Below are 16235 nucleotides of genomic sequence, written 5' to 3' on the forward strand. Positions count from 1 at the left end.
TCTCACAAGATCTGATGGTTTAAAAGCGCGTGGTGGTTCCTCTCTCTCTCTCGTCACAATGTAAGATGTGCCTTGCTTCTCCATGATTGTTAAGTTTCCTGAGGCCTCCCCAGCCATGCAGAACTGTGGGTCAATTAAACCTCTTTCCTTTATAAATTACCCAGTCTCAGGTAGTTCTTTAGAGCAGTGTGAAAACTGACTAATACAGAAAATTGGTATTGAGAGAAATAGGGCACTGCTATAAAGATACTTGAAAATGTGGAAGTGACTTTGGAACTGGATAACAGGCAGAGGTTGGAACAGTTTGGAGGGCTCAGAAGAAGATAGAAGATGTGGGAAAATTTGGAAATTCCTAGAGACTTGTTGAATGGTTTTGACCAAAATGCTGATAGTGACATGTACATATACCACTGAACTATTGTTCCTTATCTAATTTAAGATCTTAAGTTTTTAACTGAAATTGCTGTATCTATTTAGCTTTATCTAAGAGTGATAGAAAGCTATTACAATGGAAGTCCATAAATAACTTTGAAGGGAAATAAGCTACTGAGAAAAGTTTTTATGAAAAACAGATGACTAATGCCTTTAATATATAAATAGTTAATACAAGCCAATAAACAAAAAACTAAAAGCACCTCCAATAGAAAAATGAATAAAGGATATAAATGACAATAGAAAATGAAAATGACCATATGAAAAAATACTTACCTGCAGTATAAATTTTTTGAGTTAAATTAAATTATAATGCAATATTTACCTAACAAATCAGATATATTAAAAATGATAATATTCAATATTGACGAACTCTGATGAGATGTACACTTAAAGCATTGCTGGTAGTAATAGAAAATAGTGCAACTTTTCTGGAAGACAATTGGAATTATGTATCAAATATATTTAACACATTGTCTCAATGAAATGAGAAATACAGACAAACATTTAGGTAGAAAGATATTCTAGTTATTTATAATAGCAATCTACTGGGAAATGGTTAAGTAAATATAGAATTTATTTTTGGGTGTAATATGAAGTAGGAATTTAATTTTCCCCAAGTGGCTAATTGTCCCAGCATCATTTACTGATTAGCTGAACATTTCTTCACTGATGTTTGACTATACCTCTGGTTCCATATGGACAGTGTTCTGTTTCAGGCATTTTATCCTCTTCTACTGGTCTCTTTATCATCCCATGTTAATATTAGATAGACTTAAGGCCACGATTTTGGAATGAGTCTTCATATTGGGTAGAACAATCTTCTCTGTCTTCAGATTGTTTCAAAAATATTTTTACTATTTTTCCCTGCTTCCTTTTCTGTTTTTTTTTCTTTTATTATTATTATTATTATCATTATTATACTTTAGGTTTTATGGTACAAAACTTCATGTATATTTTAGAAACAGCTTATTCGGGTAACCTCAAAGATGCTTTTTTTGAGATTTTAAATAGAATTAAATTTGTTGATACATTTGGGAGAAATGACATATTTTAGCTATTAAAGCTTCCCCTCCAAGATCATAATGTAGGTCTTTATGTATTTAAGTATTCTTTTATGCATCTGTATATGCATATGCATATCTATATCTATAATGGGTTCATATAACTTTTATAAGGTTTATTCCTTTTGGAACCTTATAATTTTATTGCTATTATAAAGGATACCTTAAAATTTTAACTTTCTGTTTTGGCTGATATACAGAAAGGCAACTGATTTTTGTGTAATGATCTTATATTCAGCAACCTTAAGGAACTCTTAAAATGAGTTTCCTTCCTGATGGCCCACTTTCTCCTATAAGGAGCTGACTTGGAACTCTAGGGTGTGAAAACTGTCAGGTTTCATTCAGAATGTGAGAGTGAGTTGGAAAGAAGGCAAACAGGTAGGGTCACCCCATTCCCTCCTGACCCTGGCAATGGTGAAACTTGGAGGGCTCTTCCCTTAAATGGTATCTATCCCAGTGGAGGAGACCTTGTCTCTGATGTGGAATGTTGCAGCCTTACAGAGACTATTGTCTTCAGTCTGGGAGCTGGTTCCTTCTAAGCTTTGGGTTTTAACCTGTTACCTCTTCACTGACTGCCCTATTTAAATCACCTGCCAACCCTCACCTGTGCCTGCCCTTATTCTCTATTACAGAATACTGTTCTTGTCCTTTATGGCAATGATCATACTTTATGAGTTTATTTGTTTGGTAATATTCTTGTTTACTGTCTGTTCTTCCTATCCATTGCAAGCTTCATAAGGGCAGGGACCAGGTCTATTTCGTTCATCTTTTTCCTGGTCCCTGCCATTTAGTTCGATAAATGTTTGTAGACTGAATAAATGAGTTAGATGTCAAATATTCAAATATCTGCTTCAATTTTTAATGTTAACAATCCACTTGTCTCATCATTTAAAATATACCCTACTTATGTAATCTGATTTTACCTTCATAATTGTCTTTAAAATAGGGATGCTAGTCCCCATTTGACAAATAAGGCACAGGGAAATAAAATCGTGTGCTCCAAATTAATATCTAGAAATTAGTAGAGTTGAAAACAGAACCCAAATCATCTAACTCAACATCTAATTAAAAAAAACATATAACAAAAAGAAGAGAGAAAGAAAGGAGGGAAGGAAGGACTAAGAGAAGAAAGGAGAGAGGAAAAAAGGAAGGTGGAAAGTAAGGGAGGAATATTCATTTGTGAACTGTCCATGTCAAGGGCATACCACATCATTTATCCTTCTAAAAACTCCTTAAGTTTCATACTTTCCCACTGGGAAACCTCATACTCTCCAGACATTTCAGGCCAGCAAACAGATTAAGAATATCCTTGTATGACATTGTTATATATGAGTCATACAGTGTGAGAAATAAAGGAGTATGCAGTTATAGAGTAAGTCTCTTTTTCTCAGCTACATTTCACAACATAAAACTAGCTGCTAAAATCAGGTCACCTAATCGAGTCTGATAATTGTAAGGTTTACTCACAGCATGATTTAAGTTTCAATTTCAAGTTCCAATTCATTCTCTCATAATTTTTCTGCTTTAGTCAACATTACACAAGATGTTGGCTCTCTTAACATTTAAGATCCACATGAGAATATCTTGCCAGTTTTACTATAGGTATGAGTGTAGAAATAGTTTCTTTCCAGTAGAATCATAATTTAAAAAAAAGTCAGGAAACAACAGGTGCTGGAGAGGATGTGGAGAAATAGGAACACTTTTACACTGTTGGTGGGACTGTAAACTAGTTCAACCATTGTGGAGGTCAGTGTGGTGATTCCTCAGGGATCTAGAACTAGAAATACCATTTGACCCAGCCATCCCATTACTGGGTATATACCCAAAGGACTATAAATCATGCTGCTATAAAGACACATGCACACATATGTTTATTGCGGCACTATTCACAATAGCAAAGACTTGGAACCAACCCAAATGTCCAACAATGATAGACTGGATTAAGAAAATGTGGCACATATACACCATGGAATACTATGCAGCCATAAAAAATGATGAGTTCATGTCCTTTGTAGGGACATGGATGAAACTGGAAATAATCATTCTCAGTAAACTATTGCAAGGACAAAAAACCAAACACCGCATGTTCTCACTCATAGGTGGGAATTGAACAATGAGAACACATGGACACAGGGAGGGGAACATCACACTATGGGGACTGTTGTGGGGTGGGGGGAGGGGGGAGGGTAGCATTAGGAGATATACCTAATGCTAAATGATGAGTTAATGGGTGCAGCACACCAGCAAGGCACACGTATACATATGTAACTAACCTGCATGTGGTGCACATGTACCCTAAAACTTAAAGTAGAATAATAATAATAAAAAAGAAAAAAAAAGAAAAAAAAACAAAACTGCATGCAAGTTTTTATTTTAATCAATGATACTACATATCCTTTATTTTTCTTATCCCTAAATCTGATTGTGAAATAAATGGTCGTTTCTATTATTTTGATTAGCTGGCTTTGTACTGTGAAGTTACAAGAAGGAAAGGAATCACCTACTGCTGTCAGTCTCTATATAATAATAAAAAAAAGTACCAGTCCTTAAGTTTATAATACTATTTTTGTGATTTGGAGGGGAAAAAACACTTTGCTGCCAAACGGTAATCCACATAGAAGAGCTGATTGCTAGGTGAAACACTGACAGAATGAGACTTTATTATGGAACCTATTGACATGAGAACTCTACATCACTGTGAAGTACAGCCACTCACATCTTCCTGAACTCAAACAGAGTAAAATGATATAGTATTTATGAATTCTGTCTGCTCCAGGAGGGCATGACAATACATACTTAATCCAACGTGGTTTATCAGGGACAGACAGTGATGTGCTGGTGCTTAGAGATCACACCCTCAGGACTCCAACATACCCATTACTGAGACATCATATTCTATCAGCAGCGTTGCTTCTTGTCCACATTGTTTAAGAATACTCATGGCTTCAGCATGCGTAGTTCCAAGAAGCCGAATTCCATCCACACTGAGCAACCTGTCACCAGGTTTGATCGTGCCCTCTCTGAGGGGAGAATAAAGGAATAGTCTTGATTAATTTAGCATAATGGGGCTTAGTAACAATAGTCACTTTAGCCAAATTCGTTTTGTCATACATATTCTGCCATCCATCCCATTTGCATTCTTTTTAAGCATCAAATGTGACAGTAAGAGTATAAAGAAGTAACCCTGAACAGAAAATTGCTGTAATATGAAAATCAATAATGAGAAAATAACTACACATTAGCAAAAAAAAACCTAGTTACCCACAGGTAATTTTTGGAGTACAAAAGTAAGAAGGGCACATTTTCCCTTTTTCTAGGTTTTTGCCTGAATGTCTAAAATGGATTTATTGGAGGCCAGAAAATACTATTCACCTATTTTCCCAAAGTCAGGTAAGCAGAAAAGCCTGCGAATTTCACTCAAATTATTACTAGTGAATCCAAGCAGGATAGGAACTGCTGGTGAGAAATTCCCTTGTCTATAAATTTCCCTACTGATTTATAAGGCCATTTGGCAATAATTAAATTGATTCGATCTCACATTCCCTGGAAGAGGAAGGCAAATGCTATTCTCCCTGCTGTGACCACAGACACTCAAGGCATTGAGAGATGACTCAGGACTTCAGTGACACCACAAAAGTACAGCCAGAGTGGCCCCCAGATAACACTCCCTGCCTCAGGGAGGGGCATAAAAATGAGAAAATCAAGTGGTGGGATTATATGTTTAGGATTTGGAAAGAATGATAATGACCTTTGAAATAAAAATCTTTCACCTAGTTCACTCTCTAAGTTTTCTGGCTCCAATTTTTTTCTTAAATTCTCAGATTTCTTTGAGTTCTAAATTAATTTGGTAATACAAGTATGCCACTCACAAGCTCGTAGCCTATGTTTCGACATTTCTGTCAACTCCAACTCTAAATTTTAATAAGAAATGAAAACATTCTAATTTGCTTCAGGAAGAGTGATTCACTAGACACATGAGAAGGGAAAAGGGGAAACTCTTGGACATTTTGTTACCCGCTGCAAAAGCAAATATACGTCAGCACAAGTAAGAAAACAGTGTTTTCCTATTTTCTAATTTTATATGAAATATCACTTTCTTAAAAGTGAGCTAATCATATGAGTTTCGAAGGAAAAGAAGCCTGAATTCCTCCCGCAGTTCTTTCACTTACTCACTGCCATACTGGCAGTTTTGTCATCTGTAAATGTGGATACAAAAACCTCATTTAGAGGGTGGTTGTAAGGATAAAATAAGATAATGTCCACCAAGCCCTCAGAACAGTCCCTAGCACATAGTAAATGCTTAATAAATAATGGTTATTATTATTATCTCTATGTCTTAACAAAGGTTTTTAAGTTTATCCTGAGATAAACTTACAACAGAGAGACAGGAGGAATCAGTGCATTTTCCTCCTCCTCTTCAACAATTTCTAATGGCAGCAGTTGTGTTCCCCCATCATTATAGAGTCAACTTTTGCTGTGGGAAACTAATACAGAGATGAGTATCTCCAGAGACACCTAAGTTGTGAGTTTACTTGGGGCCCTAATTACAATAGGAAAGTTGAAGGCATTTGCCCTTCACATATTCAAATTAGTAAGGAAGAGAAATGCAAAGAAAACTCTAGAGACTAATGAAATGTCTTCCATTTTACTGAAAGTCACTTCCATTCTGACCTACATAGTCACTATCAAAAAATAACACTAATAATAAGAATGTTGAGAATGGTAAGAATCTCACCACCACCCCCTATCTGTCCAGGTTGGGAGATTAGCAACAGGAGAAGATGCATTTCCAGCATCTGCCTAAAAGAGCCAGCTGAGTTCTGTAAGTACCTCCCCTGTGCCAGGCCCCCTGCAAGGCATTATATATCTCCAATCTTTGATAAAACTGAACAGCTCTGAAAGGTAGTATTATTACCTACATTTCCAATGGCGGTGGAAATTGAGCTCAGTATTAAGTCACTTGACAGAGATATAGTGTAGTAAGTATAGAATCTAGAGGCAAACCTTTTTTTTTCTGATTCCATAGTTCAGACTCTCGGTCTTCACATTGTAACATGTTTGCTTAATGTCTACATTTTACTGTAAAATTTCTAATTTATCAACTTCTATGTTAAAGTCCCCAGCTTTATTTATTCTATTTTGGATAATGACACAGAAAGATAAAGTTTACCTGTCAGCAGGCCCTCCCGGGCGAACACATGTTATCACAACTGGACGAGATTTATTTCTATCATCATGTGCTCCCCCTAGCAAAGAAAAGGAATAGAGCTTAAAAATGCTTTCATTGTTGACATGTAAAAAAATCACCTACAAGATATCAGCTGAGAAATGTCCTACTTGATGTACGGAGGAAGAAAATATGTAAAATTTTCCTTGAGGCATACAAAAGCCTTAAAAGGTCTTGCTCATTTTATATAGAATATATTTTTGAAGTCACCATTTCTCCATCTTTCAATAAATATATGGCTGTAACCAGGTGATATATAAAGTATTTAACAACTGGTATGGCAAGAGGATCAACTGATTATATCAAGTACTGGCCCGATTTGAACAGCTGTCAGTTATACAGTACAGATGTGTATATCTGTGCCAATCAAACTGATCTAAAATACTGGTCAGTAGGTCTACAACCTAACATAAAGTAAACAAAAACCAAAGTAAAAGAAAAATCCTAGTACTAAAAAAGAATGCCAAAAAAAAAAAAAAAATTCAAGTGACCAAGTAGCTTTCATTAAAAGTGAGGTGTTCAAAAATTTGGGGCAAATTTTTCAGACTGTGTCAAGCCAGCTGCAATCCTTGAATGAGAATTTTAATTTTCTGTTAGAAAAACTTCTCCACAAGAATTCATAGAAACATAGATGTTTCAAGATGGAAGGTAATTTACTGTAAATTCTCTTTTTAATCCATGACCCTTTTGTACAATTTCCTTAATCTGTGCTCCCCCAGCGTCTGCATGAAATGCACAGGTGCTGGCCTACTTACTGGATGTGAGGCTGCTCACTCCTTGGACACCAAGGAGTGTTAGAAAGTTCTTCCTAATATTTAACTGATATCTCTCTTCCTTCAACTTTCATCCACTGGTCTTTGTTCTATGATCCAGAGCAGTAAAATAAAATGTATGCTCTCTTTTACAAAAATGCTTTTCCAAAAGTTGAAAACAGAGATTATACACCGGCTAAATCTCACCTTCTTAATGTTGAACAATGCCAGTTTCCTTATCTATTCTTTATGTGACCTGATTTCTTTGCACATCACCATCCTGACTGTCCATCTGGGAGTTTTCTAGTTTGCCAATATCTGATAAGTATAAAGCTATTGTCAATTATTGCTCCCTTAATGTTTGCCTGCTAGAACAGACGGATATTTCCCAAACCTGGCACAGGCCGAAAGGTCAACTTATAGAAAATAGCCTAAGAGAAAAATTAAAAGGCATTCATATTTCCTCAGGAAGGCAAATGCTTCTTTTGTGCTCACTTCTGTGACAAGTGATTTGTTTAGTGTGATTGATTGGTAAAAGCTCTCATTCAGTATTTTATTCTTGCATTGTGTTTAGCTTCTTTAGAAATTCCTCTTTAAAATAAGAAATTCACCACTTTCTCAGAAAAAAATTTTAAAATGAAAATTTTAAATGTTACCACAAATGCTTGCCCATATTTATGTAAATACTGTTACATAATTTCTCTTTTGCAAGGTGATCATAAAGGATAGGTTTGTTTTTCCCTAAAGGAAAACCGATTGAGAAAAAGATGGGGGCCAAAGATAGCAAGAAATCATTCCATAATTTTGGTTTGTATTTACAAATTTCAATATGTAATATCGAATGCTTGTTAAAGTGTGAGGTAGTTCTATATTTCTTGATATGTGGCATTTTACTGTTATTTGTAATGAACCAAGTTTCCTGTGTGACTTACTTAGGTTCTAGAAGTTTGCAGCAGCAAGGCCAAACAGGAACCACTCAGAGACCAGTGATAGTCTGAATCCTGGTGTACATTAGTATCAACTGGGATGCTTTTTGAAAATATCAATGCCAGGGCCACAGTGCAGACCAAATCTGAATACCAAGCACCATATGTTAAATGACTAGGCCCACCTACAATTTTACATTTGAGAATGACTAGAGAAGGTTTCCTTGTCTAAAATGTAAAGCAACTTCATGTCAGAGTGCCTTTCCTATCAGTCCAACTCATCTCTTCTGGCTTGCTTGCATTAACTGAAATTTAACGCTCCAAGGTTCAGGCCAGAACATCATTTTTATTCTATGGATGCAAGGTTCTATTGTTTAGGGAATAAAGGTTTTAGAACCTGTGACTTATAGCATGAGAAATATAATTCCATTCATCAGCTAAAAGCTTAATGTTGCAAGTTCCATTCTATTAGGTTAAGAAGAACTTCTCCCATACTAAACAGATATGCTCCATCTGCAATATCTTCTCCTCTTTCCTGACTGTCCTGGTATTTTCTATTGATCTAAGTTTAGCTCAACTCCCATCTATGCCAAAATATCTTATCTGCCATACTAATATTTACTCACAGCACTTTCTCATTCTGATTAACCAGTGATTCTTAAGTGATGGGTAGTGACCACCTTTTGAACAGGGAAAATCCTCCAGATGGACCTCTAACTAATCTAAAAATAGAAATCTTTTATTTGATTCTCATTGAGAAATTATTCAAAACTCCAAAAACTTTTATGTTCAACCAACATATTAAAGGAGTTATTAAGGCCTATAAAAATGCAGTCCTCATAAACTAATACTGGCTTATTGTAACTAAGTTTTTTAAAATCAGTATAATAACTACAAAGTCTGATGTCCACACAAATCTAGGCAACATTCAATCATTCACTTATTAAGTGCCTCCACATACCAGGCAGTGTTCTAAGCTCACATTATAAAACTCCTGGGCATACACACAGATATTTGAAACTCCTGCAAACTCTGGGAAGGGTGTTTTACTAACATTACATCATCAGTTATCTTGAGATGGTTGCTCATTTCAGTTGCTTCTATTCTGTTTATTTCTTAATAATAAATTACTCTTGGTTTAGCTCTTTCACTAGTAATTTGATTCGTTATTGACTAACCATACAGTCACTATCAATGAATATCTGCAACAGCAGCATTTTTTGGTATAGTGTTTCAATAATTAGGCTTGTATGCATGTGATTCAAGAACCTTCTCATTCAGATCTGTATCGCAAAACAGATATGTATATATCACCCTTCAGCCAAAAATTACTTGTACAGTGACTTTTCACTATATTCATCTAGTTATTTTAAACAGAAATTTAGGAATGGTTAGGGTAAATGATCTTGGGCTCTGTTGCTCCACCTAAAAATAGGCCTTGGTCAGAAAAATGTAATAACTACAAGTCTAAACCTCTCAATGAGTTCCTAGTTCCACATCCTCTCTACTACTCACTTGAGCACTCTATCAACTTTTGTCTTAAATTCACTGTACTGTAATTCCCTGTAGATCGAGGTCTTGTCTTATGACTCCATAGTACTTCTTTCCATGCTGACATGTTGACATGTGCTTAATAAACATTTGATTGATTGATTTGCTAAGTGACTGGCACAAAATGAAAGCTACTATTTAAAACTTAATCACTTAAGACAAATCCAAATCTGTACAAGCATATCCACATCTCTTTTATTCTTTGATGCATACATATTTATTGAGATGTTTAATTTTAATTAATGTTTTAATAATTTTGATAGAATTTTTACTCTGGTGAAGTATAAAATATTATAGGTGAAGACAAAAACAATCAAGAAATGTGAACTGTTAAAACATTCCTGATAGTGGAAAACCAAATACTGCATGTTCTCACTTATAAGTGGGTGCTAAGCACTGAGTACACATGGACACAAAGAAGGGAACAACAGACACTGGGGCCTATTTGAGGGTGGAGGGTGGAGGGTGGGAGGAGGAGGAGGATGAGGATTGGAAAACTGATTAAGTATGATAATGATTACTTGGATGACAAAATTATCTGTATCCCAAGCCCCCATGACATACAATTCCCCCATGTAACAAACCTGAACATGTACCCCTTGAACCTAAGATAAAAGTTGGAAAGAAAAAAAATCCCTTATGTTTATATAGCTCCCTATTGAACCTCATTGTCATACTATGAATTGAGAGTTGTTAATGTAGGCATAGTCTTTAAGGAATAAAATTACTAATGAGAAAACATAATGCAAGATAGAATTATACTTTAGAATTAGTAGGTTTTTGTTTTGTTTTGTTTTGTTTTGTTTTGTTTTGAGATGGAGTCTGGCTCTGTCACCCAGGCTGGAGTGCAGTGGCACGATCTGGGCCCACTGCAAGCTCCGCCTCCCGGGTTCATGCCATTCTCCTGCCTCAGCCTCCCGAGTAGCTGGGACTACAGGTGCCCACCACCACGCCTGGCTAATGTTTTTGTATTTTTTTGGTAGAGATGGGGTTTCACCGTGTTAGCCAGGATGGTCTCAATCTCCTGACCTCATGATCCGCCTGCCTCGGCCTCCCAAAGTGCTGGGATTACAGGCGTGAGCCACTGTGCCTGGCCTAGAATTAGTAGTTTTATAATAAGTTGGAGTCACCTGAAATTGTTATTATCAATGCCATACTATAATATGATGACTTGAACTGAAGCACATAGATACCCAAGAGATTAGAATCTTCCATCCATTTTTAGAAAGCTACAATAACCAAATGTGTTTCTGGAGAAATTTATTTAAATAAAGTCCCTTAATCCTAGTGTATTAAATCAAATCAAGCATACTAATCAACATTTTTGATTCAGTGATATAGAAAAATATAAAAGGAAAGACAAAAGACATGTTGAAAAGTATAGGATGACTGAATTGACAAGGTTTATAAACAGTGGCTTTTTGCTCTGTATTAATGAACCAAAAATAGAGCTACATATGGTTTCCACTTTTATTATCATTCAGTGTTGTGTTTATTTAAAGAAGAGAAGATTTTTCTAACCCAGAGAGTGAGAGAAAATCTTTACAACCTATACATCCAACAAAGGACTAATATCCAGAATCTATAGGGAACTCAAAGAAATTAGCAAGAAAAAACCAAACAATCCCATCAAAAAGTGGGCTAAGTATATGAATAGACAATTCTCAAAAGAAGATATAAAAATGGCCAAGAAACATATGAAAAAATGCTCAACATCACTAATGATCAGGGAAATGCAAATCAAAACCACAATGTGGTACCACCTTATTCCTGCAAGAGTGGCCATAAACAAAAAATTAAAAAAAAAATGTTGACGTGGATGCAGTGAAAAGGGAACACTTCTACACTGCTGGAGGGAATGTAAACTAGTACAACCACTATGGAAAACAGTGTGGGGATCCTTAAAGAACAAAAAGTAGAACTATCATTTGATCCAGCAATTCCACGACTGGATATCTACCCAGAGGAAAAGAAGTCATTATACAAAAAAGATACTTGCACATGCATATTTACAGCAGCACGATTTGCAATTGTAAAAATATGGAACCAGCCCAAATACCCATCAATCAACTAGTGGATATAGAAACTGTGGTATACATATACAATAGAATACTACTCAGCCATAAAAAGGAATGAATTAATGGAATTTGCAGACCAGGATGGAATTGGAGACCATTATTTTAAGTGAAGTAACTCAGGAATGGAAAATCAAACATCGTATGTTCTCACTTGTAAGTAGGAGCTAAGCTATGAGAATGCAAAGGCATAAGAATGATACAAGGGACTTTCAGGACTCGGGGAAAGGGGGAGGGGGGTGAAGAATAAAAGGCTACAAATTGGGTTCAGTCTATACTGCTCGGGTGGTGGGTGTACCAAAATCTCACAAATCACCACTAAATAACTTATTCATGTAACCAAATACCCAAATACCACCTGTTCTCCAAAAACCTATGGAAATAATTTTTTTAAAGTAGATTTTTCTAACCAACACCTACCTCGAATTACAAAACCAAAGGTATTGCCTTCTTTATGTAATGTGACCTCCACTGTTCGGAAAATAACACTTGATCCTTGCACAGCTGAATAAAGGAAAGAGAGAAGGAAATATAACTTGTAAGTCATCATAACATTTCTCAATCATTCAGTGTGGCATAAAATATTACAGATCCCTGTTGCAAATAAGTTTTGAGTAATAAGCAACAATTCCTTTTCAAAGAAAATGTTTAAAAAACTGTAATGACATAAAAATACCATAAAACAGTCATCTGTATAAGTGACTCATATAGATACAAGTGGAACCAAAATCATAGCTAGTTCATTTCCTTCTATACAGTTCGTTTCTAGATAAAAGGGGGATATTTACATTGTTTAAACTCTACCTAACAAGAGAGACAATATTTATATAAGTAGAATTGTTGTCCTTTTGTAAAATGCAAAACCAATATTTTTGTAACACTTGTAAAATAACTTCTGTATTTATTTTTATTTTGCAGCTGGCACAGGAAGAAAAATTACCATTCTCAGATTGCTATCAACAATTAGGCTGATGCTAATAGATGTTCTGACATATAAATAGCTATTAAACTAAGACACAGCAACCCAGACGAAACCTGGAGGGCAAAAGAAATTCTAAGTACATTCAAAATACTACTACTATCTAAGAAACTACAGGTTGACTTAATTTTACTTGATACATTATGCTTATGTTGTGTTTGCATGATTATCACTTTCATTTAACAAAATGGAATTGTATTGTCAAGCTGCAATCTCTAGTCACATAACATACATGTATGATGGTATAAGGTATATGAAGGTATATTTACTAAAATATTCTGTAAGATTCCTTTCAAGAATCTGTTGAGTCATTCTGGTTGTACTATATACACTATTTCTGCATGAAAAAAACCCATAAAACTTCCACAAATTGGTATTTTATCATTATGCACAGAGGAATGTTTTTATTCATAGAGACTTGTAATGTGTAGGAGAATTTTAGATCTTTATTTTGAATTTGTACCTAGTTAATACCATGTTCATTGTCAAGTAACACATTTTTTTACATTGCTACTAGATCCTTAAGAGTTTATTAGATAAAACTATCAGCAAAAAATATGCAGGCAGGTCAGGCGCGGTGGCTCATGCCTGTAATCCCAGCACTTTGAGATGCCAAGGCGGGTGGATCACAAGGTCAGGAATTCAAGGCCAGCTTGGCTAAGATGGTGAAACCGCATCTCTACTAAAAATACAAAAATCAGCTGGGCGTGGTGGCAGACACCTGTAATCCCAGCTACTTTGGAGGCTGAGGCAGGAGAATCACTTGAACCCGTGGGGGCGGAGGTTGCAGTGAGCTGAGATCGCACCACTGCACTCCAGCCTGGGTGACAGAGTGAGACTCTGTCTCAAAAAAAAAAAATATATATATATATATATACACACACACATACATATACATATATATACACACACACAGGCAGAATCCAAAGGCATTGTTTAAAAAAACTTTTCTTACAGAAATAGCAAGTAGTTTTAGGCTTTAATTACAATTATTTTTAATTATCAGAAATTCTGAACCCTCAAGGGAATAAACATGATTAAGAAAAGTACACATTTAAATTCATAAAACTGTCTACTATCTAGCTGGGACATAAAGTACAATAAAAATTTGGATTGGCTGAAAAACAACATAAACCTACAGTTGAAAAATGTTTTGATACACTGCTGATTTAATTAAATGTCATATTCTTGCTATCAGGGGAATTTCAGCTTAGACTAATCAACTAGGAACAGTACTCACAAACAGATGAAAGTGTTGAGGTACAGTTTTAATTAAACAAAAAAAACTGAGCTCATTCCAAATGTTTTCTTATTTCCATGGCCCAAGAAGCCACCTGAAGAAATTGGTTAAGAACATGATTTTTTTTTGTTCTCTTGGTAAGCGAGGAAAGGAAAGGATATGGAAAGAAGTAATTAATAAGAATTTACTGTGTACTCAGAACTCTGCAAAAATGGTTTACACATATTATTTCATTTACTCAATAAATCAGCTTTCAATGATATATAACTGAATTCTAATTCTGGGCCACCTGTCCTTGTTGGCTGGGTATCTGTTATGGGAATGCAAAGTATTGCAATTTTGATTTTGCTTTAGCTAAATCTTGCTGACTACAAAATCTTACAATCAAATTTAAAGTCAATATAAAGGCTCTGTATTTTCTACAGCTTTAGAAAATACAGCTCTGTATTTTCTACGCTATTGTTCTCCATCATTTACAAAGATAAATTTGAATGTTGACTGCATTTTAATACAATTAATGAAATAGATTTGGTCTTCATTGTTTTTATTTGCATGGCTGGCTCTTCATGATTGGGTTTTCACGTGCAGTACCAGACATCCTGCATTGCCATGTAAATTTTACTAATGACTCATACATATGTATGTGTACACAAAGTTCCAATTAAGGGGCTTACCCAAAAGATCAAAAGGTAGGTAGAAACCAAATTCACAATGCAAAAATTCTCCTTGGTCTTTCAATTGTGCTGTTGTCCCTTCTTTCTACATGTGGATATGCATGTACTTCTATACAGTTATTTTCCTATGGTAGATGAGGTTTTTGAAATTACAAACTCCTTCCCTGCCTCCCTATTCCCTGTCTCAATAGGAGTTGTGAACTTTCCTACCTCATTATGCTGCACTCGCCCATGTGACTTACTTTTGCCACTAGGATGTTAACAGACACAAGCAGAGGCTGGAATTGCACTTACATGGTTGTGCTTGCCTGTTTTCCCTCTGCCATTGCCACAAGAAGAGCTTCCTCCAGGTAGCTGCTGCTCCCTCAGACTGAATCCCAGAGTAAATCACATGGAGGAGACCTGAGACTCTTTTCTCCCTCTCTCCTCCTCCACCTCACCACCACCACCACCACCACCATCATCATCTGTCTATTTTAGAACTGAGAAGTCAGAAGGCTGTCACAGGGACATGCTTTAACACATTTATTTGAGTTAAAAATGACTCCTTAGGATAGAAAGCTCATCTGAGTTAGCTAATGGAGTAACAGTGAAGATTGCCTTTGCTAATCAGATTATAGGGCAGGCTGTTTTTCATTAAATGAAGTAAATCTGTAGCTCCAAGGTTTTCATGAAAACAGAATCTGAAGACACATAAAACAAACAATATGCTAGGAATTGCATCCTTTCTAACTATTTATGCTTATGATAATTTTAGGTGTTAACTAAAAATGGATGAGAATTATGTAACATTTCAAAATTCTTTAAGAGTTAAGTGACCAAAAAATTTGAAGGCACTGCTCTAGACCAAATTTTTATTTTTATTATTTATTTATTTTTAATTGAGACAGGGTCTTTCTATGTTGCCCAGGGTGGTCTTAAACTCCTGGGCTCAAGGGATCCTCCTGCCTCAGCCTCCCAAAGTGCTAGGATTACAGGTGTAAGCCACCACAGCTGGCCTAGACCAGCTTTGAATACATAAATATCGGGCTGGGCATGGTGGCTCATGCCTGTAATCCCAGCACTTTGAGAAGCCGAGGCAGGCGGATCACTTGAGGTCAGGAGTTCGAGACCAGCCTAGTCAATGTGGTGAAACCCCGTCTCTACTAAAAATATAAAAATTAGCCGGACATAATGGCAGGCACCTGTAATCCCAGCTACTCAGGAGGCTGAGGCAGGAGAATTGCTTGAACCTGAGAGTTGGAGGTTGCAGTGAGCCAAGATTGTGCCATTGCACTCCAGCCTGCGTGACAAGAGCAAAACTCCATCTCAAAAC

At 35.9% G+C, this 16235-nt stretch overlaps 1 protein-coding gene across 23 annotated transcripts in view; it reads right to left on the minus strand.

Annotated features, from left to right (window-relative positions):
• Positions 1–16235, minus strand: part of GRIP1 (glutamate receptor interacting protein 1) — an 852850-nt gene that overhangs the window by 166596 nt on the left and 670019 nt on the right. For all 23 annotated transcript variants that reach the window (XM_054527383.2, XM_054527382.2, XM_063712186.1 and 20 more), the window contains 3 exons: positions 12448–12531; positions 6667–6742; positions 4371–4516 (listed from right to left, as the gene is read on the minus strand). In XM_054527383.2, coding sequence (XP_054383358.1) covers positions 4371–4516; positions 6667–6742; positions 12448–12531 — 306 coding nt within the window. The remainder of the gene's footprint in view (positions 1–4370; positions 4517–6666; positions 6743–12447; positions 12532–16235) is intronic.

This window comes from Pongo abelii, chromosome 10 (assembly GCF_028885655.2).
Source record: "Pongo abelii isolate AG06213 chromosome 10, NHGRI_mPonAbe1-v2.0_pri, whole genome shotgun sequence".
NCBI classification, from domain to species: Eukaryota; Metazoa; Chordata; class Mammalia; order Primates; family Hominidae; genus Pongo; species Pongo abelii.